The 24,780-nt window shown below is 41.0% G+C and overlaps 1 protein-coding gene across 1 annotated transcript in view; it reads right to left on the reverse strand.

The window, feature by feature from the left end:
* The window catches only part of grm2a (glutamate receptor, metabotropic 2a), a 28,626-nt gene extending 6,437 nt beyond the window's left edge, over positions 1–22,189 (reverse strand). The window contains exons 1-3 of the mRNA XM_010785404.1: positions 21,696–22,189; positions 12,153–12,904; positions 728–1,565 (exon numbers count right to left, since the gene is read on the reverse strand). Of these exons, the coding sequence (XP_010783706.1) occupies positions 728–1,565; positions 12,153–12,680 (1,366 nt within the window). The 5' untranslated portion in view covers positions 12,681–12,904; positions 21,696–22,189. The remainder of the gene's footprint in view (positions 1–727; positions 1,566–12,152; positions 12,905–21,695) is intronic.
* Positions 22,190–24,780: the final 2,591 nt, after the last annotated feature.

The following is a 24,780-nucleotide window of genomic DNA, read 5'->3' on the forward strand; positions in this document are numbered from 1 at the left end:
CTGTGTTTTCTCCTCAGGGTTTAGCAATGCCTTTGGGGAATGACTAATTTAGGCCTTTAATCCAATTCATGGTCTCTGGATAGTAAAACCCTTTGGGTATTCTCCACAGAAAAAATGTGAAGAGCAGAAAAGCACAGCTGGATGAGGGCACACTGGTCCTCTTCTGTCTCCCAACAACTAAAATGACATTCTTTACATAAATCAAATGCTCTCAGTTTCATTTAACAAAGTGAGATCATTATTGTTGCGTCTGTGACTTGTGATGTGTGATACTATTATACATTTGTGTTGCAGATTTGTGTAGACGAACAGGAAACAACTAATGTTTGCCTTATCATGTCTGCTGTGTTTTGGAAACTAACAGTTAGTTAAAATGTGTGAAAAAGGGAGCCTGCAGGCACGAGGGTGAGGAAATAGTTTAATCTTTGCAAATTGAATAATTTAAAACTTATTGCAGCTGCACTGTATATACATGTGGAATTATCCTTGCACTAATTCAACATCTTATATTAATTGGTACATTGAATCTTAATTGATATCAAATAATTTGGGAGCCTCCAGTGCATGCAGACTGCACTTGAGGAAATTCAATTATGTTATATTGAGGCTTGAATTGAGTTTCGTACAGATGACAGAATAATGACAAGAAAGGAATCTGTTTTACAAAGTAAGACATCATATCTGTTAGCAACTTGTAATAACAGTACTTCATTAAGATTTCACTCACCCTCAAACTTGACCTTGAGAATGTAGTCCCTGTAGAATTTCCTGCCATTGCCAGGTTTGAGAGGCTCACACACCTTGGTGGAATTGGGGCACAAGGCCTGCCTCATGTTATGTAAGGCAGCAGCCATTGCATAGACAGCATTCACTACGAACATGATCTTGGACTCTGGCTGAAACGGTATCTCGTTGAGTGAGTGCTTCCCACAGCCCAGGTCATGGAGGCTGCATTGGAACTGGTTTTCCCAAAACTCTCTGAACCAGGGATTCCTGGTGTTGTTGTACGGGTGCAGGGCAGTGAAGTAGTTATTGAACTGGGGGATGCCATAGGAAGCCAGCTCGATGGTGAACGCCCCGTCGGCTACAGCCTCACTGCCCCTCACCACACTCTCCTGCGCCCCCCAGCCATCACTGGCCACCCAGGTGAAGCTGACGTTCATGCGGTTGGCGGCCACCAGGAGCTCACGGGCGTCCTCGCTGCGCGTGAACAGGATGACCACCTTGGCGTTGGACTTCTGCTGCAGGGAGCGGATCACGTTCTCGTAGCTCCAGCGGCTCATGGAGCGGCTCACCTTGGCCGACGTGGCAATACAGATCTGGCGGGCACGAGCCTCCTGCTGGAAGGCGTCAATACCGGTCTCACCATAGTCACCTTCCGATGCCACTGTGGATACATAGGTCCAGTTAAAGTAACGCAGGATCTCTGCCATGGCCTTGGCCTGGTAGAAGTCAGGGGGCACGGTTCGGGCAAAGAAGTCATAGCGGGACTTGTCGCTGAGCTTGGCACTGGTTGAGGCGTAGCTGATCTGAGGGATTTGGAAGAGGCGCAGCAGGTTGGCCACCTGGAATGAAGGAAGGACATAATGATTATGTTTGGTTCTTAAATCAGGCTTCAAACAATACTTTATTAAGTACGTACAGTATGAACATGCAGACTGTTATGAGATTGTCATTGAGATTTTTCTAATTAACACTCACAACACTTTACATAGAAAACATACCCCTGCCAACTGGGGCCATATTTCTAATTGCTCAATATCCCCAAAAAACAAACAATAAAATGTTTCCCCTGTAGATGCAATTAGCTCACCCCAGTCTCTAATTTCTTCACTGGATCCCTGCTGGGTCTTTCACAACTCTAACTCTCCTGCTGACTGAGGGACACGTTTCTGCATTTAACAACTATTGGGATTGACAGTGTTGCTTTTTTAATTTTTTTTATTGCTGTAAACAATTGCAAGTTATTGCTCTGCTGTGGAGAAAATAGAGGAGTACACAGGGAGAGACAGAGAGGGGTTGAGGGCAGGGATTGGGAAACGAAAGGGCAGCAAGTATCAAAGAGTCTTGAAACTCATTTTTCTGTGTAATAGGTTTTGTCAGTGTTGTGACACTGCGCTCAGTGTGCAGAAGCAGCTCCTGCCGAGCTTTTGCTTCAGGCCTTTCTGTGGAAGCCTAAGGGGAGCTGGTCTGATCAGTCAAAATCTGGTTGAGTTTAATGCCGGCTCTCACACCAGCCCCCTAAGTCATGGCACAACGTCTTGAATGCCAATTAATCATTCCTGAGAAAGTCAAAGAGGAAACTCACATATAAATTCCTTCCCGCTGAATTTATTTTATCAGTCCAATATCGAATTACTACATTGTGGGGCAGGACTTCTGTGAAGCAATTTAATACAAATTAAAAGACACTCACCCTGTATAAGTAGATATTAGATGTTCAGTATGATGTAGCCCGTATTTGGCTATTTAAATAGGTTATTTTGGCCGCCAGGATGAACATTGCAGAGCTGTCAAAAACAATTACCGAAGTACTTAATTTAAGAAGGGAATAGCAAATATATTACAAATACAGACCAAATGTGCTAGGAGAAAATAAAGTTGGAGTAGAACTGAATAAACAGGCTCTTCTTGATCAGTATGTGCTCGCTCAAAGAGAGGGCAGCACACTGAGACATCATAACAAATCTACTGTGATGTGCCTCAATGGATATTAATCATAGGATCTTTGTTATTCTGCAGGATCAGAGAGATGCATATTAAATGAGCCAATGGCAGTGATTTCCAGACCACTAGATTTATTGGAATTAATGAGAAAACATTTCTCAGGAAAATGAGATGCAACAGCAGAATCAGGAGTGACTGGGCCTGATCTTTCACCAGCACCCAAACAATGTCATATAGAGGCAATGTTGAACAAAATGAGCAGTTCTTCATTGGAGCTATTTCTGAATTGCGTTTGGTTAAGCAACTGAAGACAAAAGTTTAAAGTCATGAGAGTGAGCATTTCATATCAGATCAAAGCCTGCTCTAACCTGAGATTGTTCTGGTGATCTTGAGGATCAAATTATTCAGACAGGCTAATAATAACATTTTTACATAAAATTGTGTACCTCCTTAAACCGCCTTGACAGCCTTTCTGGCCATGTGGTGAGACAGCTGGCGGGCGTGCGCTCATCTCTCGTAAGGAAAATAAAAAACCTCACGCCCAAATCTATATAAAAAAAGTACCCAAAACCAATTCCTAGGTTTTCATAAAAATTCCCTCCTAATCAAAAACGTTCCCTAACAAAAGATTGTGTTTAATTTCCTGGCTTTATTGGATTTAAAGAGCCTGTGACACGAGTTTCCCCCATCATCCAAACCCATCAATTTGAGTAAATATTGTCCCCTTGAAAACCGTTACTGAACTGATTTTGGATATTTGTACTTTGATAACCATTAATCTGCCCTTCAATGTTGACAATTTTCTAGATCTTCTCGGGGATTCTTCAAATCCCGCCAAATTATGTGTGACGTCATTGCGGGCACAGCGTTCCAGCTGCACCGTTCAGGATCCCAGCATCTGCATGTAAACGCACGATGGGGCACACAGCAGCAAGCTCAGACAGCGATGACAGTTTAATTTTGAACGTGTCTGAGAGCTCATATGAGGCTGAAGGATCGGTTTATTTTGTATCTGTTAGAAGTTTAGGAATTAGGTGCGTCAATATCATACGGTCATGTAGCCAGTGGTGGACTGGGGCTAAAAATCAGCCCGGGACTCTCGACCAGCCCACTTCGGTACCACTAGTAAATTGTCAACGGGGGGAGTGGGGGATGTGCTAGTGACTTATCCGACCGGCCCACTTCGGTACCGGCCCATCGGGATTCGTCCCGACCGCCAGTGCACCCAGCCCAGCCCACGTAAACTGTCAACGGGGGGAGCCTCGCTGCGGGGAAACGGTGGACCTAGTGTCCCGATCGGAGTGGGAATAATAATAATAATAATAATAATCCGTGCATTTTATCCATTAATTTCCCCAACATTGTGGTAAAAAAAAACACACGTTTAATCCATGTTGGTGTACTACAACTACAAAAAGTATTGGTTTGTTTTCTCATCAGGAAATGCAGACCGGCTCAAACAAAAGATTTTTAAATCATCATCCTCACGATCATTTAATGTATCATGTTCGCCGAATTGACATGAACGCACTAATAAATGTAGTTTCATCCACTTGAGTTTACAACTACAAAAATAATCGATTCAATTCAGCAGCTCTCACTACCGATTTTTAATCCTAATTTAATCATCATCTTCACCACGATCATTTATGTTTATGTTCGCCGAATTGACATGAAAGCACTGACAAATATGAATATACTGTAGTCAACTTCATTAAAACGTTATTAACGTGCCTAAACTCAGTAATTCACCATTTCTACGCATGACAACACACTTTGTCCGTGTTTGGCTCTCTCGCCGCACAGTGAAGCGTTCCCGCATTGACGTCACTTCCGGCTTCCCTCAAAATGAGTCGAAGGAATTTTCCCGTTCGAAATTATTGATATTTATCGGAACGGTATCGCTTTTTCTTTTTTAAACTGACGGTTCGAGATTACTAGTAGCCCACTATTTCATTGCACAACAGTTGTTGGGTTCGTGTCACAGGCTCTTTAAGTTGTGGGTTGCTTTCAAGCCTCACAAGTGTTTCACATACAGCAAAGCATTCAACAGCTTCTGCTTTAATTCCAGTCCACACAAGGACTCTTGCATGAAGGTGCACAATGAGTTCTTCCCATGAATAAAAACACCTGCTAATTAAGACACTATATCAGAAGGAAGGATTGGAATATGATTAATTGTATTGACTAAAAGTTGATCAAATCCAGACAGAAAACCTACTCAAAATGTAACTTCTCCAATCTTCATGCCCTAAATAGGAATTCCTGAGTTCTTCTTGTAAACATGTTTTCTTTGATCTCTTAGGCTACTTCAGCATGTGTTCAGAGAATAAAAAGCAGGATTTTTGAAGAGCAGTTATCACTTCAAACTGTTTTTTGATAAACTCGAATCACTTCAAACCATTCATAAGAAATACCTTTCTGTGTTACCGATAACATTTATTTTTCATGAGCATTTACGAGTGAAATATGTCTGCGATTTAATGGATCATTTAAATGTGTTACTCCTTGAGTGGGTATAACTTATTGGAGTTACTGTGGTAGAATAGTTGTGTTCACATTAAGGAGTGTGGACACATTCTGTTTTTTTTTGGTATGTTAAAATACAAAGACAAGTCAGAGAAGCTGAGCCGGCTCCTGAAGGGAACGTACAGGAGGTTCTGCAGGGATTTGAAACCAGGCCAGTAAGACTGCACTCGGTTCTTAAGATGAAGCTCTTAACCATCTCTGAGCTTTGAGTCTTCATAGATAAAGAAAGCACAGAACCCACGTAAGAGCATTAACATATCAACAGATTCACGTGTAAATTGAGGTACGCATTAAACATTTAAAGCAGAAGGACCAGACAAAGGGAATTGCCAGGCATAGTTGTGTTAATGTGATCATTTTCTCCACACAGGTATAAAACTAAAAAAAGAAATTTCAATGTTTCTGTAATTTGGCACTGCTTGCGCTTGTGAATGAGTAATTTCACTGCAGCGTATTAAGGGAGCTGAATGCCAGTTTAGTAATCCACTTACATGTGGTTTATGGAGGTTATAAAGCACCGTGCCAGACCTGTCACCAATACAAAGGGCTTATTGGAAATCACTATATAGATATTCACATGGCTTATATGAAAAGCCAAGACCCTTCCACCTGCCAGGGCCTATGACTGACACACGTGTAGAGACCATAGTATTTGCAAAGAAAAACATATAGTATTGAAAAGTTATAGTATTTTAGAGTAATATATCTTTAATAGATATTTTGGTGTCATAAATGGGACGAAGCCTGCGAGCTAGTTCAGGCAGTCAACTCAAGCACTTATGCTGCATTCATACATAACGCCCCTTGCCACTCTACAACCAACTAAACCCAGTCTCCTTAATTTGCCGCTCTATTTAACCTGCCAGATCTCTCTCCATGCATTGCTTGCTCCAGCTACTTCCACGTCGCTACTGCTTGCCTGCCCCACCACCACCCCAGCTTCCACCCCAGCTTCCACCTGTAGGCTTGGGGGTTAGTTATTTAATCATCACTCATCGTGCTATGTATATCTGTGGAGTGATGAGGCCCGAGCCTAGTCGCCAAACTCAACTATATGCTGCTTCTAATAAACATGTTAAAGAAACACGTGAGTTGTCTGACTGAAATGGAGCATTTTGTGGTGAGGGATAGACAGTAACCACGTTCCTCTTTTCCACCCACTTAATATTATTATACATGCACTTGTTTTGTGATGCACCTCAACCTCAGGCCCACCTGCTTACTAGTTAGAACTGCACAAGGATCCTCATTCAGAATCTCAACTGTAACAGGTTCACAAGAGATACAAGAGTCCTGGAGCTAGAGATAAACGAGGACAAGAGGAGTAGACAGAAGAGCTTGAGGACTAAGTTACATGACACCAGACAAGCTGTGCCAAAAGGGAGGGAGATGCGTAGTGCTTTAAGGGTTTGTGTGTCAAGTTTACGTCCTGTGGACATTCAGCGATTTGCGCTTGGAGGGGGTTGTGTCTTCCTGCCTATAGCTGCAAGTTTTAAGGAGGCTGTGAGAAGGTGTTTCTATATTTGTGAGCCTCCCTCCATTGAAAAGAACATATTATTACATATTACAAATATATGTTTTTCAATTTATAACAATTAAAAAACTGATTTTATTGAATTATCTTAATGGCGTTTTGTATTTCATTCCCACTGCTTCATCATGCATCTTTGCTTCTGCTGTACGGTAAATGTATGCAATTATGCATATGTATACACTGGAGATTAAAGAGGTAAACAGTCTAGAATACATGTATTGTATTTAACTTAGTCATTATGTTTTACAATATTAGTACATAAGGCGATTAGAGTTTTTTTGAAATGCATGTCCTTTAATAATAATTCCACTTTACAGAAGTAACCTGTAACATATTGTGTGCTATTAATGTTTGCAGTACAAGAAGGAACCAAAAGGCATTACTTAATTGTATTCAGACCAAATAGGACACGAGGAGGGAAACAAATTAAGCATAAGAGGTTTCTGAACAATTTTGTTGAATTCATCAACAAGTCTAAACTGCTGGTATCTAATAAGTAGTTACCATTAGCTGCACAGCATGGTTTACAATCCCACCCATTCATCTAAAGGGATCATCCTACATCAGACTGCATTTTATTTAATTACGAAAATTAAGAAGTGCACTTTTGTGGCTTTGCACTGCAGGGTCGGGTACTGAGAAGATTACTGTGAGGGTGGTTTCATTTCAAGCAATGATCAGCAAACAGGACCCGGTAGCTGCATTTGACACAGAGACACCGAGTAACAGGATGTTCTTTTCAGCTGTCGTATACTGTTTTTACACAGATACCCCTGAGGCACCAGCCAACACCATGTGCTAGAATAATTCTGCTGCCCATGTGAAATGTCAAAATACAGTGGTATAACACATAAAGATAAAAGCTATTTATGCAGCCTAAAGTCTTCCATAAAAACACTCCAAGAATGAAAGAAAGAAAGAAAGAAAAGAAAGAGAGAAAGTGAGAAGAGGCACTATTGGGGCAATAGTCAAATGACAGAGCTAGAGGTATACAGGTATAGAGAAAATGAGAGACTCGTGGTCTAGGAAAAATCAGGCCTACTTTGTAGAAATGTCATGATTTTTTTCAACATGAAAAGCCCATCTGCTCTTCCCAGAAGACTGTCTCAGTGTGCTTCTACAGCAATAACACTGTGTTCCCAGAGCAGCAGTCCTTAGCTCACTCAGTATCACACATACACAGCCCACTGCAGTGCCCCGAAACACACATTCAAACACATAGTATACATGCAGCACAGTCAGTCCATGCATAGTATGCTGTGGATCATTATTAGTTTATTTCTTATGATTTAGTTGCTTGGCAACAGCTTTAACAGGGTGGAAAAACGAACTGTTGGATACCTAGAGCAAGGATGTTTTTTGATCAACCCCCTCATCCTGCTGGATAATATGAATCTGCTTTATGCTTGAGTCCTCTTTCAAAGCCTTCAGCCCATGAAATCATTCAGACCACACCACACGTTAAGCTATGGCTGTACATCCTTTCATTTACAATGTCAGTTACTCAGCTTTGACGTCCACCTGCATTCATATCATTCATTTTCTCTGCTGCTCAGTATACATTATCATCTCTTATCAGTTCCCTTCTGTCATACAAACACCACAGACTCGATAGGAAGCAGCAGGAAACATGTTGCATTGATTTAGTTAACAACCTGTTTTTGAACAACTAAAAATCTAAAAACCTGATAACCAGCAATCAGCTTTCTCTCCCCCATGCTGTCACTCATATCTAATAACTGTGCGATGGTCATGATATGTATTTCATCTGCACAAATAGTGGGCTCTGCCAAACCACTGAATAATCCAATCACATGTGAATTATTTACGATTTCAGGAACACGTTCTTTACTTTTTACCCATGAATAATGCATTTTCACTGCATGGCTTTACTGATATGTTCCATCATTGTTGTTCTCTGGCATGAATTCTGTCATGTGTGTATCCATGTTTAAATCTTTTGTATGACTCATATGTGCTTCAGAAATTGGCACTGTCTACCCGCAGATGAAGACAATTCTATAAATAGGGTTGTTTGTGGGGGATAAAAGATGAGATTTTTGATCCGTCTGAAAGCCCATACATTTACGTTATTATTCCGCTCACACAGTTTAGTCTGCAAATGTCAAGCAACTGTGTTCATTTCAGAATCAATCTTTTTACTTTCCAGCATGCATCCTTTGCGAGTGTGTCTTCTCTTGTCTAATTTGTCACTGAATTTGACCCCATCTCAAGAAGTACGCAAAAACTATCCAATTCATTCAAAAGGTACCTTTAAACAATACTAACTTTCATACAAATACCCTGGAATAAGGCAGGTGTTCATCCCAGACAGATTGATGTGTGCTGCTCTGAAAGATCAGAGTAGATTGCTTTATATTGTTTAATTAGACGGGCTTCAGAAATGTCCTCTGTCTGTGTATCATGACTGAGAATTGTTCTTTTGTGAGCAGTTGAGTGTTTGACATTCCAGAGGTGTTGTTCCACTAATGCGCCGCGGTGATTATAATGTTTTTCCTCTGGGATGCTCTCCTACAAGTGAGTCATATCCAGCAGCAAAGACTGCCGTCAGGGTAACAAAAGTGGAGTCCTTTCCATGGCCAGCCCCGAGGCTAGATGTTCCTGTACTGTAATTGTGGAAAATATCATATATCATCTCTGATTAACCCAAGCCTTTAGGACAAAGAGCAGTAAGAAGGGTGATTTTCACTCTATAATCAGATATTCAATGTAGTCTAACAGTGTTTTGAGGATTGTTTTTGATTAAAGCTTGCTTTCAGTATGCAACAACTCTAGGGTTAACGTGTATCTTGTAGTATCTGCAGCTCTTCACACATGAGGAGAGATTTTTTTTTTTTTTTCATTTCTCGTCCCTTAGGCTACTCTCTTTGCACTGATAACCTGCTGTGTAGAGAGACCACAGGGAAGATGTTCAAGACCAAACACTTCAATCACATGAATATTTCTACTCATTCAAACTGTCCAGATGGCATCACAGACCTTACTGTGACTGTTTAAGAGGCAGGCTTTTATTGTCAAATGGTTTGTGACTAACTCCACCTCCCCCAGCCCCATGATGATATCTGCCTGTCACTGTGTCAGAGTTTCTGTGAAACATGATCTCTTGTTCGATCCCTCGACATCCTCTGTGTGCAGGCACACCTCTGCCAAATCACAGACAGTCCAGCAGCAGCCACAGATGGGCAGGACAGGACCTCGCCTGTGAAAGCGTCATCGACTTCGCCTCCACACTTTACTCAACCTGTGCCCATGTAACGCCAGCATGGCTAGGCCTGCCCTGCCGCCAAATCCGCCCCCTTATCTGCGATTGTCACACCACAACACCAGCAGCAGAGCAACACGCTCCTTAATTCTGACAGATTTAGACAGCACTCGCCACCTGTCAGTTCACCATGTTACACCATGTCACCATGGCAATAAAGGTCTTTAAAATAACATTGTTAGTTGTCTAGTAACTGCCATGCCTTCGGGGTGAAATACACACGTCTGCAGAAGGGCAAACATGGAAGCCTTTCACACAGCCAGGCAGGCTCACCCAAAGGTCTGACTGGCTATAGATTATGCACAGCGCAGCTAAGGGACAGAAACATTAGGTGGAGATCGTAAAGCAACAACCAGCGGTAGCACAGAAATGCCACCAATGCCCCATATGGACATATCTCTGTAACAGCATTTCTCCAAAACTACATATGTAGACAAAGACAAAATATTGATGCAAGGAAATAATTTATTTAAAAGAAAGAAAGTGATTTAAAAAATGAACAGTTCCAGGCACTATGAGTTTATTTGTCTTCAATGATGAGATGCTCACCAACCAGAGCTAACCTTACAACCCAACTGCATTACAATATAGAGGAATGTTCATGGTGAGAAAAGGGAACTGTGTCCTGTGGTGCACTCCTGCTGATGAGGAAGATTCAGTGAGGAGCTGGGGCAGACCTCAGACCTCAGGCTTGTATAGTACATCCATAAATTACCACAAGACAAGGGCAATCTCTGAGGAGCCCCAGATGCAGAGTTTCAGTAAAATTACAGCTAGTTTATCAAATCTTTTATTTCCAAACTGTCCTTTTCTCAAGGGATCTTAATATAGGTCCTCTGAATCCCTCCTTTTGTTTCATAGTCTGTCTCTACCTGCGTAATGTATCATTGCACTGTACTGTCATTTTGGCATTGTTGTTTATCAGCAGGGAGACCAAACCATTTATCTTGGAACTACAGGGCAGAAAACAGAGATGTTTGCAGAGTTCCAGCACAACGGGGGAAAAGTAAACCTTACATGTTAAAAGTAGCATTAAATCATTGAAATAAAATACATTCTTATTGATTTCTTTCCAAACTGCTTTCAACTTAATTCAAAAATATGAACAGGTCTTTAAAGTACCACCTTGAGAAAGATTTGTATGGCAGCAGATAAACACTGAAGCAGCCCTGCTTTTCTTTCTGTTGGCATCTGAGTGCTGACATGTCTCCTGCTGGCCACTGTTTTTCTACAAATCATGACTCAAATGTATGGAAAGATGCCACCACTTGTCCATTGTCCTGAAGTACCCACTGGGGAAAGCTGCTAGCGGCACACTCCCTCTGTCTATGGCTTATCAATTATCTGAAGCCAATCATTATTTCTGGATGGACAGAAGTGTGTTCCTGTCTTCAAACAAGCAGATATCTGGAACACGAGGCTGCACGTCTCGAGTGAGGTGAACCATGCTCTTCAGCCGAGACAGCAAGAGGACGTTCCTCTAGCTGTCAGAGCTAGGATGATGAGTTCAAGATAATGCTTAAAGGCATGTATATTTCTCAGTTTCACGTGACCCACCAATCTCTTTTCACAATAACTTGAAATTACACTGATGTGTCAGCCGTATCACAGCCGAAGATTTGGAGAACCAATTAGCAGGGCTTTCATCGCATCAGCGTGATTGAGCCGAAAGGAGCGCTGCTGCTGAGAGAAATCATGCCGTCACTAGTCATCCTGTCATCCTGTCCCGAGCACAACATCTGTAGCACGTCTGCCTCTGACAGAATCACTGCCGAAGTGTGAGTTACCGGGAAAGAGAAAGAGATCTTCTAAATTAGATCAGGCAAGCATATGGGCGTACAGGTAAACAGATCCTCCTCGCGGAACTGATACTCATTAAGTCCCTGTGTTAACATCTCGCTAGGGGTAATTGCACATGGTACTTATGTCTAAATGGACAGTTATGTTACCATCCATCACAGTCCCTCACATACCCTCTCTCTATCTCAAACTTGTATTAGCTGCTAGTTAAATACACGTTTTGTAATTGCCTGACAAAATGTAAGTCCCTTTAAACCAGCTCTTTCAAACAGCACATTGAAACTTAATGATTCTACTGCAGATACAATATCTGTCACTCAGTTTGTGTGTTTGAATTACCTGAATGGAGACATCACTGTAGGAGCCTCCTATGACCCCTGAGATAGCCAGAGGGACGTCATCATGGATGGCATAGGAGCCGTCGGGGCATGTGTATTCGCTGTCATCCACTTTGGTGAGGGAGGCCCTGACAAACTCCAGAGACTGCTCCAGAGCGTAGGTGTCTTTAGAGCAAGTGTCCAATATGTGAGCTCCCAGTTTGATTCCAGGCAGGATGCGCTCATCCTTGTTGATTTCATCCAAAGCCAGCAGCATGGCCTCCAATCTCTGGATCCCTCTCTGAGCATTGATCTTCCCACAGTCCTCTGCTCCCTCACCCTTCTGGTGCACAGGGAACAGCCCTCCGATCATCAGGTCTCCTTCCAGTGTGATCTCCCTCTTGGCGTCAGTGGTATAACCCACCGCAGGCAAGCCCTGGGGAGCCTGGGCAAACAGAGACACATAGAAGCACAGCAGGCTGAGGCGGGACAGCCAGGGGGGTCGGGGCACAGGGCGCACCCCCAACACAGGGGATTTCCCCAATGACATATCCCTGGGCAAAACAAGGTCACTGTGCTGCTTGAGGTTCTGGTCAGCGTCTGGTTGGCTTTTGATGACGGAGGCTCTGGAGAAAAGAACAGCGAGGCGCAGCAGCACCAGGTCTCACAGCACCAGAGTTTTTATTCTGACAGAGGCCATCTACAGCATCAGCCCCATCCTCTTCGTCCTTCTCCTCCTCCTCCTCTTCCTCAGAGTTTTTTGTAGATTACAGCCTGCAGATCAAACAGAGAGAAATTCAGTCACAGCCTTTGAGATGGAGTACAATGATCTCTTTGTTTCACACACACACTTGTGTCTGCCACTCGTCCCATTGAGTATTTGACATGATCTGCACAAGTGAGTAATATTTATATAATTTGATTTTAATGAATAATAGATGTGATATGCAGTACAGAAAAAGTAGACACTATAAAGGTTATTATACTAGCGTTAGCGTATCAGCGATATGATCCCTGAGGAGAGAGTTCACCATCGGAGCAGAGTTCACCGAGGGCAACAGAAACATCCTTCAAATGGTTTTCTCATGTTTTCAAGGAGTCTTCAATATAAGAGGTTTCATTTTTATTTTTAAACCTCTTTTTGTCCTTCTGTTTCATTGTCTGTCCGAACTCCAGTTACTTCTCTTCCGAGGCAGATGATTGTACAACTCTTTTAAAATCACATGTGCACATGCTCCTCTACACCCAAAGTCTGCAGAGATACCAAATCATGTCCTGAAGGATTGTTTGTCAAATCACATTAACTACTCACGCAGTTTTACAAAAACACAATTTATGCACAACAAAAGCGAAATCCACACACAAATCAAAAGAGATGAAGTACTGAAATCTATTGCAAGCATATCATTTGCTTTTTGCCAACATGTTGAATAACTGTGATTGTATCTAGAGCTACATTAACATATTTGTCTCATGTGGTAAATCCTTTTTTTCAATGCAAAGTGAGATGCCTCTTCAAAATATTGTGAGCCTCTCTCACTCACAGCTAAAAAAAACAGATGTGACTCACGCTGAGACAAACAGCCCATGTTGGGTTTCAGTGTGTAGAGTGGAGCCTCTCTTGTCCTTGGAATATCAAAGCATTTCATATTATTGTTGTGTTTGAATCAAAGTAAATAAAGCAGCTACTAGAGTCTAGGGTGATTAAAAAAATGGATTTTCTGGATATACTGTAGAAGAAAGAAAAAAGGAGGTCAATGTCTGAGTTACTGCAAAACACAATTGACCACAGATTGCCAGATACCACACTTTGGGGAGCAGTGGATATGCTCTGCTGTAATTGCAATCTATAAAATAAATATGTCAAACTATAAACGATTAAAATACCCATATTAATCCAAAATGGCAAAGCTGCTTTTACAAATTCTACTAATTTATGTTTGAACTTTTACCACAGAGAAGTCTTTTTTGTCAGAATTGTGATAAATCTAGCATCAATACTAGCAGACTCACGTCCTGATTTAAGTGACACTGCACGCTGATCCAGATCATGCTTGGATGTCAGCAGAAGAGTCGCAGGGCTCCTGTTCAGTCCTGGTGTCAGTCCCCACAAATCCCAGTGGCTTAATTAGACAGAGTGTTGAGTGTGGGAGAAGTGTCTTGGAGTAAATTATTGAGCCAGAATGATCTGTCTCATATCCACTGCTACAACAAGTCAAGTTAGCCTGACAAGCAGTAATTAACTGTATTGATGAGAGATTATTAAAGCAGAGCAGGCGGATATTAATGCTCATATTTCATTCTTGCTCTTCCAAAAGTACTGGCTTACCTATAAAAACAATGTACAGCTCTCAACAGGAGTCAGACTGCAGACCTCTCTCTCTCTCTCTTTCTCCTGTTGTTTCCATGGAAACTTGCTAGTAGATAGGGAGGGTGAAGAGGAAGTGGAAGACAGACCAAGACAAGTGGGGCAGTCTGACCATGCATGGTGCTAGGTCCTGTGGGAGAACTGGGAAACCTGCAGTGTGAACTGAGAATCTCACCCGACTCCAGTCACAGCTTCTCTCCCTTTGTATTCTGCCTTTTGAACACATCTCAAAAAGAACAATAACTGAAGGACACAAGCCTCTGTTTCACACCGCTAATGTGTTTTTATGACTGCCTTTAGAGGTGCGTCTGGTGCAAACACTGCAGCCTTTTAGATAGAAATAAGATGTGTTGCATTACATTTGATTAACCATTATGAACGTGGGTACTTATCTCCCACACAAAATAAGTGTGTGGATTTCCTTTTGCTCCCTCAGCAGCTTGTCAACAAGTGACAGTCCATTGCAACAGCCTGTACATATGGCCAAGTCATTACTACTTCCCTTACATATAAAGAAAACCGCACAAAAATTAGGGATTACAATTGTGTACTACAAGAAACTTTTGATGTTCCTGAGTTAACCCTAGTTGGACAGTGGCACCGTGGGACACGTTGGTGCACAAGCAGCAAAGGCCCAAATGGCGAAATAAACAACAAGTCTGGGCTGTCAGCTGACTAAATGTGTTTATCTTTAATATAATTCTGCAGTGGAAAAAAAGCTGCCAATAACACTAGTAAAGCACTTAAGCACACCTCCAGAGAGGATGGTGACAAAAGGATTTCTGGCTGACACGTTGTCAGTCGTCGTCCCCCCCCCATTCACCAGGAGACCTTCATGTCACCAGAGCCTTTGCTGGTGATCTCCATATGTCCTTTATTTGCTATAATTTTCTTAAGAAAGGTACTTATAAAGCCAAACATTTTTTATTGTAAAGGTTAATCTTGGGATCATTTTTGATATTTTATTAAAAACTCCACTCCACAAAACATGTTTATGCTTACACTATTTTTATGTAGATTAACAAACTAAATATAACATCTGCTGATGCTATCTTTAAATGTGCCGCACAGATATGAGAGTGGTATCGGTCTATCATCTATGTGCATGACAGCAAATAAGGTTACCTTCCAAATTGTTGAACAAATCATTATATATATATATATGTATGAGGCGAACACACCTCTTTATAATTTGTTATGGCTGGCGTGGGTTTTAAAAAGAGAAAACATAAATATTTTTAACACCATGTTATAGCCTTTGAGAATAACTTTGTTTCTACCTCAAATACTTGATCAGCGCAATGCGTAAAACACTGTGTCAAAATGCATAAATGACAGATGCTACTTGCACTATTTACACTTTCGATGAAATATCCCACCCAGGATTCTGTCTACACGTTAACTTCAAAGAAAAACTATGCCTCTCATTTTTCCTCTCTCCTCCTATGCAGCCTTCTCTCCTTCCCTCTTCACCAGATGGCCTTTTTAATTCAAGAGCGTAAAGCCTGCCAGCCTCACACACACTTCAAACCAGACTGTGTGAAGGAATGGGAGGAGGGGGTGCGTGCGGGAAAAAAATAATACAAAAACAGATAGCAGATGTGACAGGGCAAGAAGAAGAATAAGAGGAGTGTGGGCAGCACCCGAAAAGAGGGTTTGAGAAAGATGCTATACAGGCGGATTTATTTTATGACACTCATTTGCCCTAGGAGTGGAGTGCGGCATTAATATGGTAATATCCCCCCAGGCCAGAGCAAGTGTTGAACAGTGGAGGAGGTCTACAGTATATGCAGCTCTGGGCCTGGGGGGCAGGCTGGAGATCCCTGTGGAATGACTTGGAGGATGGCTGAGAGGAAGCAGAGGTAATGGGAGTCAGGCTTCCCTAAAATCACATTTCCAGCTGACAAAGAGAACGGACGTGTGTGGGGGGAGAAGACTGAAAATGGTCCGCTAATGGGAAAGAAGGCTCAAAAGTGCTCACACACTTACACACACATTACTGAGCACAAACAATGCATTAAGCTCAAACCCCGGAAACACCTGTGGCAAATGGCTATGATAGTTTGTTATTAAATATTTGATACCTGATTGAATTTGATAAATATTAAAGGACAAGGGTGTTGATACTCTGTGTTTTTCACATTTTCATCAAATCCCATGATAAGACCAACAATAATCATCCTATTTACAAGTCTTTACTGCGTATGCCTGACATTTCTGTATTATAAACCGCCATTTTTACTAAAACTATTCAGCAAGCAATACGATTTCCCTTGGTGACATAGAATTACCATGAACATGGCATTTGTGTATCCTGCAATGATTTTTAGTTGTGTGGCCTGTTTTACTTTGATGTCGTTTTTATGTAAAGCACATTGTGTAGAATGTTATTATGTATGAATACAAATAATGTCATTAAAGATGGCTTGACTTGAACATGTGCACCCTATTTTGGGCTTATCTCAATACACTGTTCTAATGCAGTAAACATTTACTAGAGAACCAACAAGTGCAAATAATAATGGCTGGAAAAAGTCCCCATCAAGTGCACAATCGAGTCCTTTTTGAGTAATGTTTGATAATACAGCAGTTTCCAAAAGTTATACAAATGACTAAACCTCTTTTTTTCTACATATATTGTCTGCATATATATATATTTCGCTCTTCCAGGCAGAGAATCCAACTACAGAGACTTTGGACATTTCGTTTTTTGTCATTTTAAGATTATGTACTTATTCTAAGAAAGATTTGGAATACCTCCAGTCTTATCCTTAAAACACACTTTTCGCAACTAGGACATGAAAAAGGAGTGGTGATTAGAATAAAAGCAAAGAAATCCTCACTTTCAAGAGGCTGGACTTGTCAGGAACATTTACAGGAAATGTTACGTGGATTATCTCTGAGAACAACAAGTATGACATGTTATTGAATTAATGATGCAAGAAGGATTGACTGGATCGATATTACGCACTGAAGTTATATCAGTACAAAAATGAACCGTCTCCCAAAAACCAAGCTGCTGACCTTTTCTGATAAGGTTATTTATACAAGTAGCAATTAAAGAGCGAGGAGGTCTTAGAGGTTTGGATATTGGTGAGTAAATCTCATGGCATTTTTGAGAAGCAGCAATTAGGAAGTCAATGTGGCAGTCTGCTGCATCTCTGGACATGTTGACTGCCACAAAATCAGTAGAGATTGTCAACATACGGAAAACAAACCATATAATCTTTTATGTAGGCTTTTTATGCTTCTGTTTTACAAACAGCCCCCCCCCCCCACCCCCTCTCGCTCCACCTGTAAAGGGGATTCCCTTGCATGTGTTCACCGGTCCCCTCGCCTCCCAGGAGCCTCATTCTGCCTCCCTCATCAAACATTCATCCTCCCTCTTTGTCTCTCCGAGATCATTACTGCAGAGCCTATGATTGGTTGAAACACCGTGATGGATGTCTGCTGGTTTTCTTTCAGAGGTTTGTATTGAATCCCTGTATTATTCATCCTGACACCACACTGTAAAAATAGAGTGGCCTGAAACACCAGATTTTTGATTTTGAAAATCATTCTAAGTGTTATTCCTGGACTCATGACAGTCATCAGTGAGAGGTTTAAAGTTATTGAGATGACAACAGACATTTATGGTTTCAGATTGCATCATTTAGATAAGAAAAATATCAATATCCTAGAGCTGTGAGGGTTTCTTAAAGTAGAGGTTTCAATCTCTCTTAAATGAGTTCTTGCCTTTGCCAAATGAAAGTTAGAGTGAGTCGTGATGTGTTTTATTGAAAAACACCACGCACGATTACACAGTGCTATTTCCACCTTTATTTCAGAGAGCCTTTCGAATTGCCTTTTAAAATATTACCCTTTTTTATTCACCTATCCACTATCAATAAAAACAAAGGTGTGAACTTGTGACTGCACTTCTGTTGATGGATTGAGAGGATTTTGCAAACAAAAAAGTGTGGGTGTTTTCCTAAAAGCCTAAGGAAATCCAGAGTGTTTCTCTAAAACAATGAATAATGTATTCAATTCTTAAAAAACAATTAAGTCACTTAGCTGATTACCTTTATCACAACTGTGGGTGTGTACACTAGGTGGGATATATAGGTGTTTTCTTAATCATATTAAAAAGTAACTCTTGAGGAAATAAAAGATAAAATCCCACAGCAAGGACCTCCTTTCACAAAGAATGCCGATTAAAAAAATGAAGAGCTTAAGGGTTTTTCCCACTGGGAGTCACTTAAGGGGTCAGGAGAAAAGTCTTTTCGGCCCCAGGCTCAGGCCAGATCCCCCTAGAGAAATAACTCCAATGTATCTGCTCACATCATATACACACCAAGGGGTTACTGAAGATATAGCTTTTACATTAAGGGGGCAACATACGACATTCAGGGCATATCTATGATTAAGAGTCTGGGCTGGGATGGCCTGCACAAAGCTCTCAGCGTGGACATGGCTAGCAGCGATGGTGCTTCAAACGTTAGTGCTGCGTTCACACGATGAGTGATCAAGACTGAGGCTACAAGTCTTTCAATGAAAGAGGAGACTGTTACAAACAGACGCCGTCTCATGTAGCATGACACACTAAATCAAAGTTGGGCTGGACTCAACTTTCTCAGCTCTCTCATAACAAAGCAAAGAGTTAACCAATTATATGTTTTTATTTTCAGCATCTCCAGCCCCTTCTCTCTCCCCACACCCGTTCCTGTAAAAAATGGAAGAAAAACATAGTGCTACCGCTAACAATATAACTTCTTTAAAGAGTGCTTAAGAGACAATTTGGCGGTGACCTGGTGACACTGGAGCTGGCCATGTCTGCTTTTGCTGGTGTGAACATAGCAAAACAGTGCTAACAATGGCAACAGTGCTGACAGTGTTAACCTAACAGCAGGTCTGTTAAATCAATGCTAGTTCAAAAAGAATAGCACTAACTTTAACAAACAGTACTCTTTGTAATACAGTTAAGCTGCGACCCCGTTTGATGATTCAAGAAACATTGAGCTCGAGAGCTTTGGCAGTTCAGAATTATATTGAGGATAAGGACACCGGGTATTTGGCTCACAAAAGAGAAATCCGTGCCATAAAGTTCTAAACTAAGGGAACATTTCTCTTGAAAGTTTGTACCATCGTTTTGAATATGGATATTTCTTGGACAGAGGGGGAAGCCACACATCAGTGGTTGTGCCAAAGATAGGAAACATGCCTTGTTCTGGTCCTGAGATCTTTGATTAACAGCTCTTTGTTGATCAATTCTCACAATTAAAGTTATTGATAGAGCTGAGTTGATAGAACATACACAACACATGTAAAATAGGAATGAGTCATTGGCAGTCGGTGCAGCAGAGTCATACGCACATCATTCATTAATTGTAAGATATGTTATGCTTTCAGTTGAGTAAGTCCATGCTGAAATGCTTTTACTTGAGTAGGAATGTGTGATTTAAAAACATTTGATTTATTTTTGATCAGGACCACATCTTCTGTGAATAGTAAGCAGACTTTTTAAACTCACTAAATGTGTTTTATGAAATGTACACTCTGAATATTCTAGTTCTCTTTCATTTTGTATCTTTCTTTATCCCTTTACCTTTGTCTTTTTCACAGCCAAACAACTGTCCCTTGTTGACACTAAAGTAAAGATGTACCACATCCGATAAGCTCACAAAATACAAAACAGTAAATAAACAGCTTCATTGACCATGGATCAGAGGGACTTTAAATACTCTATTAAACAGATGTCATGAGTATCAGGTGCACTGTATAGACCGGGCTCTGTGTGATATGTTACTGGCAGACATCCAGATGTAACCACACCTGCACATGTCTTAGGAAGCACAAGACCATAAGGAAGAGAAAGCTATTAAGCTGTCCTCTTTGATAGGACCAGAGTGATGCATCTTGCAGGTAGCTGGTTGCTAAAACAGTCCATATTAAGCACATTTCCAAACTCAATGGTTAGTTGGTCGTTTCTCTTTGAAGTTAATGAGTATTTATTTTTGCTTTGTTAGTTCCAAAACTCTTCCAGCACCCAGAGTAATTAACAGGAATCCCCGTCCGCATGTTAAACAGCACTGAGCCCTCTTAGCATTAAGTGAGTAACAGGTGAGAAAGACTGCAATCAGGACTGAGCTGTAGCTTGTTACTTTTTTTATTTCTGGATTCAGATGATTGCAGTGGAGCTCAGTCTTCTTCAGTCAGCCATGACCTGAATAATTTACTCTAATCAACATCTTCAGCTGTGAGCGCCGGGCTCAAACATCATTTCAGATTCTCAGTCGTATAGAAGGAGGATTTACAATGCTGACATTGTCTATAGTGTAAGAAAAATAACATAAATGCATTTATAATGTTTATTTAAACACTTTCTTTCTGTGTGACTATGTGTGGTGGGGGAACTGCATTATGAGGATTTTTTATTATGTTTTTATCTGCTGAACATGCAGCACAGATGCCCCTGGGACTGGAGGAAGCATCCACAGTGCATTCTGCTTCCCTTAATGACTTTGTCCAGGATTAGCGACACAGCCTCTACATATTTGCGCTTTAGGGTGTTCCTTTAGTGTGTTTAAAAATCTAATTTATTTTAAACTCCTGATGACACTATACATAACGTATAACACAGGATCACAGCATCTATAGGCACACAGGCAATATCTCCCTGTTCCTGTGTTAACATGCAACAGCATAATGTTAATCTGTATTTTATGTATTAAATGTATGTATGTATTTGATTCTACCAATCTAGATTATTCTCTAGTTCAAAGAGGAAAAAAATACAAAAATAATAGATTTTCATACATTTTCAGCATCGTCAAACTATTAAGAAATGACCCCGAACAATTGAAGCCAAACAATAAGATAATCATCCTCTTCTCTCTGGCACCCTGTAGCAGCAAACCAATTCTTAAAGTTGTTTGGCTTTTAATTCGGCTTTCTAGGCAATCTTTAGCACTTTTTTTTTTTTTTATCAAACAAGGAGATTTGCCAAATGAGCGACATCCGAGATCTGTTTTTTGTTGTATGCAGGCTAGATGACACAATATAGTTTAGAGACTATAAAGATAAAAGGTGATCTGATCTCCTCAAACCTGAATACACTACATTTCATTATCTAGAAACCAGCTCGTAGAAGTTCATAAAAATGCACCTATAAGTCATTAAAAGCATAACAACCTCGAGACCAAACTCAACATCTCTTACCTGAGCAGGGTTCTTCAGTTTCCAGCGCTGCCGTGGGAGGAATGGACAGTGAAAACCCAACGCATATCCTGTTGAGGTGTTAAGCCCGAAACCCGCGTGGATGTGAACAGCGGAGGTGAATGAATGAATGAAGGGTGTCGCTGCCTGAAGTTTGAACCGCGTGCAGCTGAGCCAAGTGTTCGGAGCTGTCCGCGGTGCTGGTAAGAAGACAAAAACACACACACCACAAAGACGAGTGTGTCCAGATACCTGGAGGTCCGATCCTGCGTTTAAAAGTCAAATGTCCTAATCAAATGTAACTCACACCCACTTAATGGAGAGGAAATAATACGTTTCACTTTCTTGAGCATCAACTGTGAATACATGAAAAGATCTGCGAGACAGTGTCGGTTTGAAGGGAATTCTAGGAAAAGTCTAATCAATTCTACCTGTTACGCGAGCAGGCTGTGCCAAATCTTCAGCAACTGGCACGAGAATTGTCAAAATGATCTAGCTGCAGATGAGCCAGAAACCTGTGAGAGCCTCAACTCTCAGAAGCTTTGGACACCTGAACAAAGGCGATTTTGCTCTCAGCAAAAACAGTCCTGAGTCTCTCTCCTCGCAAATGTGCATTATGTAATTCAGATCCAAACAGAAATAAATCTCTCAGCCGCTTTGTTCTTGTTTGTAAGATGTTGGATCGGATGTGGAGACGCTTTAAGAGTCGCTCCCTATTTGTTCAAGCAGTCGGGGGGGGGGGGGGGGGGGGGGGGTATTAACTGTATTAAAATACGATTCTTAGGAGACCGATCACCTTCAGCGTCGGTAATCTTATTTGGGATCCGCAAACAAGTTGTGACTCGGTGCGGGAGAGTGTGAGGTCAATCCCAGATGGCACAGCGATGCGCGCGGGGGATTTAAGAGGGGAAGCTGCGACCTTTTTCCTCTGAAAGCAGCTTCAGACACGCATTGGTCGAGCATCTGCATTTTAATGTTCAGACTTCTCCCCCTATCCCTTTCGACGTGCAATGTAATGAGATTAATAATTAACATCATGGGAAGGCAATAATCTCCGCACCCTCAAAGCTGCATGACATCCCTGTGGGTTTCACAATTAATTAAATCAGTTTTTGACCCAGTGTGTCATCGCAAGTCTCTTCTAGCCTGATTTTCATTTTTGCCTTTGGATAAAGGTTGTGATGGCAGGATTAAAACTGAAAGTGCAACAGACATGTGGTGAGGGCATCTGTCCCTGCAGATTGATCACACTTCTAGGCCGTACGGATACCAATGAATCTCATACTCTAATCATTAAAGTCCCCCAGAGACTGTGAAATATTATAAAACTTGGTTTCTCCATCTTAGAATAAACATGTAAGGCACCATGTAAGTACATTTTCTTACAGATTGTTCTGAGATTCTTGATTTCTGAATTGGACGCAGGCAATAACGAAGCAGCGTAAAGATGGTGGGTCAAATTAGGAGTATGAAATAGAGTGTCTTAATAAGCTGCTCTACACCATACAACAGCTTTAATGCTTATTGGCATAGATTGTATCAACAAAAGCCTATTATTTTGATTTGGCATCTACGAGGCATCTTATGGGTTTTGTTCTCCAACACAATAGCCCTACCAATATTCAATTTTTAAGTAACATACTAGGGGTTTAAAACAATAGGATCCACAATGAGGCAATGGTTTATAATTTCATTTTTCTAAATAAGAATATAACAAACATTATGTACTGTGTTGGACATATTAAATGAGTCTTGTTTTATTAATGCACACAATGTAAAACAATATCAGTTTTCTTTTTTTATTATTATTACTGCCGATTTTTATTCCATATTGGATTCCATTGCATTGCAATGGAAATACTGTTATATTTTATTATATTTTGTATTATTTAAATATTTGTCTAGTTCTCTACCTGTGTTTTTAATTCTTGTTTTACTTTTATGTAAGCACCACGACACCAAGTCAAATTCCTCGTACGTGTAAACCTACTTGGTAATAAACCTACTTGGTAATAAACCTGTTTCTGATTCTGAAACTAGGACAGAAAAAAGAGCTCAAACACATTTTACATTTCAGTACAATATGATGTATGTGTAATAAGCCAATACCCACCATTATGATAGCCTTTGCCAGAGCAGGAAGGATGTTTTTCTCTCTCTGGCTGTGGGTGCTGGATTTGAATGAAAACATTTCAACTTACAGGTCATGATGCTCATTAACTGGCTAAAGAACACGTCGTGTGCCCATCAAACATCAATAGTCTGTTGGAGGCTATTCTTCCGTACTAACAGCTGATTAAATAAACGGCGAAACAAATGCCAGATGTCTCATTTAAACGCTGCTCCTGGGTGACAGAACTCAGAAACAATGAGATATTGTAATCATCTTTTTAAGAGTGTTCCCCTAAAGCACATGTGTCAAACTCAAGGCCCGGGGGCCAAATCAGGCCCGTGGTGGATTTAATTTCGGCCCGCAGGATAATTTCTAATTACTATTAGATCTGTCCCGCCGGTATATTGCACGCAGACCTTCACTCCATCCTGAGGGTCTCCTCAGCTCAGAGCCTGAGCCCAAACATTGATGACCTTGCACCCGAGATGAGATGCCAAGTATCTGCTTGAGCTAGCATCACAGAGCAGCACACTGAGTTTAATGGATGTTTCCTTCTGCACTTTGTTTCTTCAGACAACAGGGCAGGTTTGGTTTGTTCTTTGAGGGAAATAGTTTTTTTGAAGCTGTTGTTGGCCTGTGGGAAAATGTAATCATAAGAAATGACTCTGCAGATAGAGCCATAAGAAATGAATGCAACTGATTATTTAATGTTTAATGTTGTTTTTATAGGCAATAATTTAAGCTTTGTTAGTCCCAGGTTTAATATGTGCAATAAGTTCATTTCAATAAGTTTTGAATTAAACATTTAACCAGTCCGGCCCTCGACTCGTACCCATTTTTTTATTTTGGCCCACTGTGTATTTGAGTTTGACCCCCCTGCCCTAAAGGAACCCGCAAGCCACTCAAGAAAATATAAGAACAGCTTCGCTTAACAACTTGCACTGAAAGATGAAAAATGCCATTATTGGCTTATTC

The sequence above is a fragment of the Notothenia coriiceps genome, unplaced genomic scaffold (assembly GCF_000735185.1).
Source record: "Notothenia coriiceps isolate Sejong01 unplaced genomic scaffold, NC01 NC01_scaffold00000284, whole genome shotgun sequence".
In the NCBI taxonomy this organism is placed as follows: domain Eukaryota; kingdom Metazoa; phylum Chordata; class Actinopteri; order Perciformes; family Nototheniidae; genus Notothenia; species Notothenia coriiceps.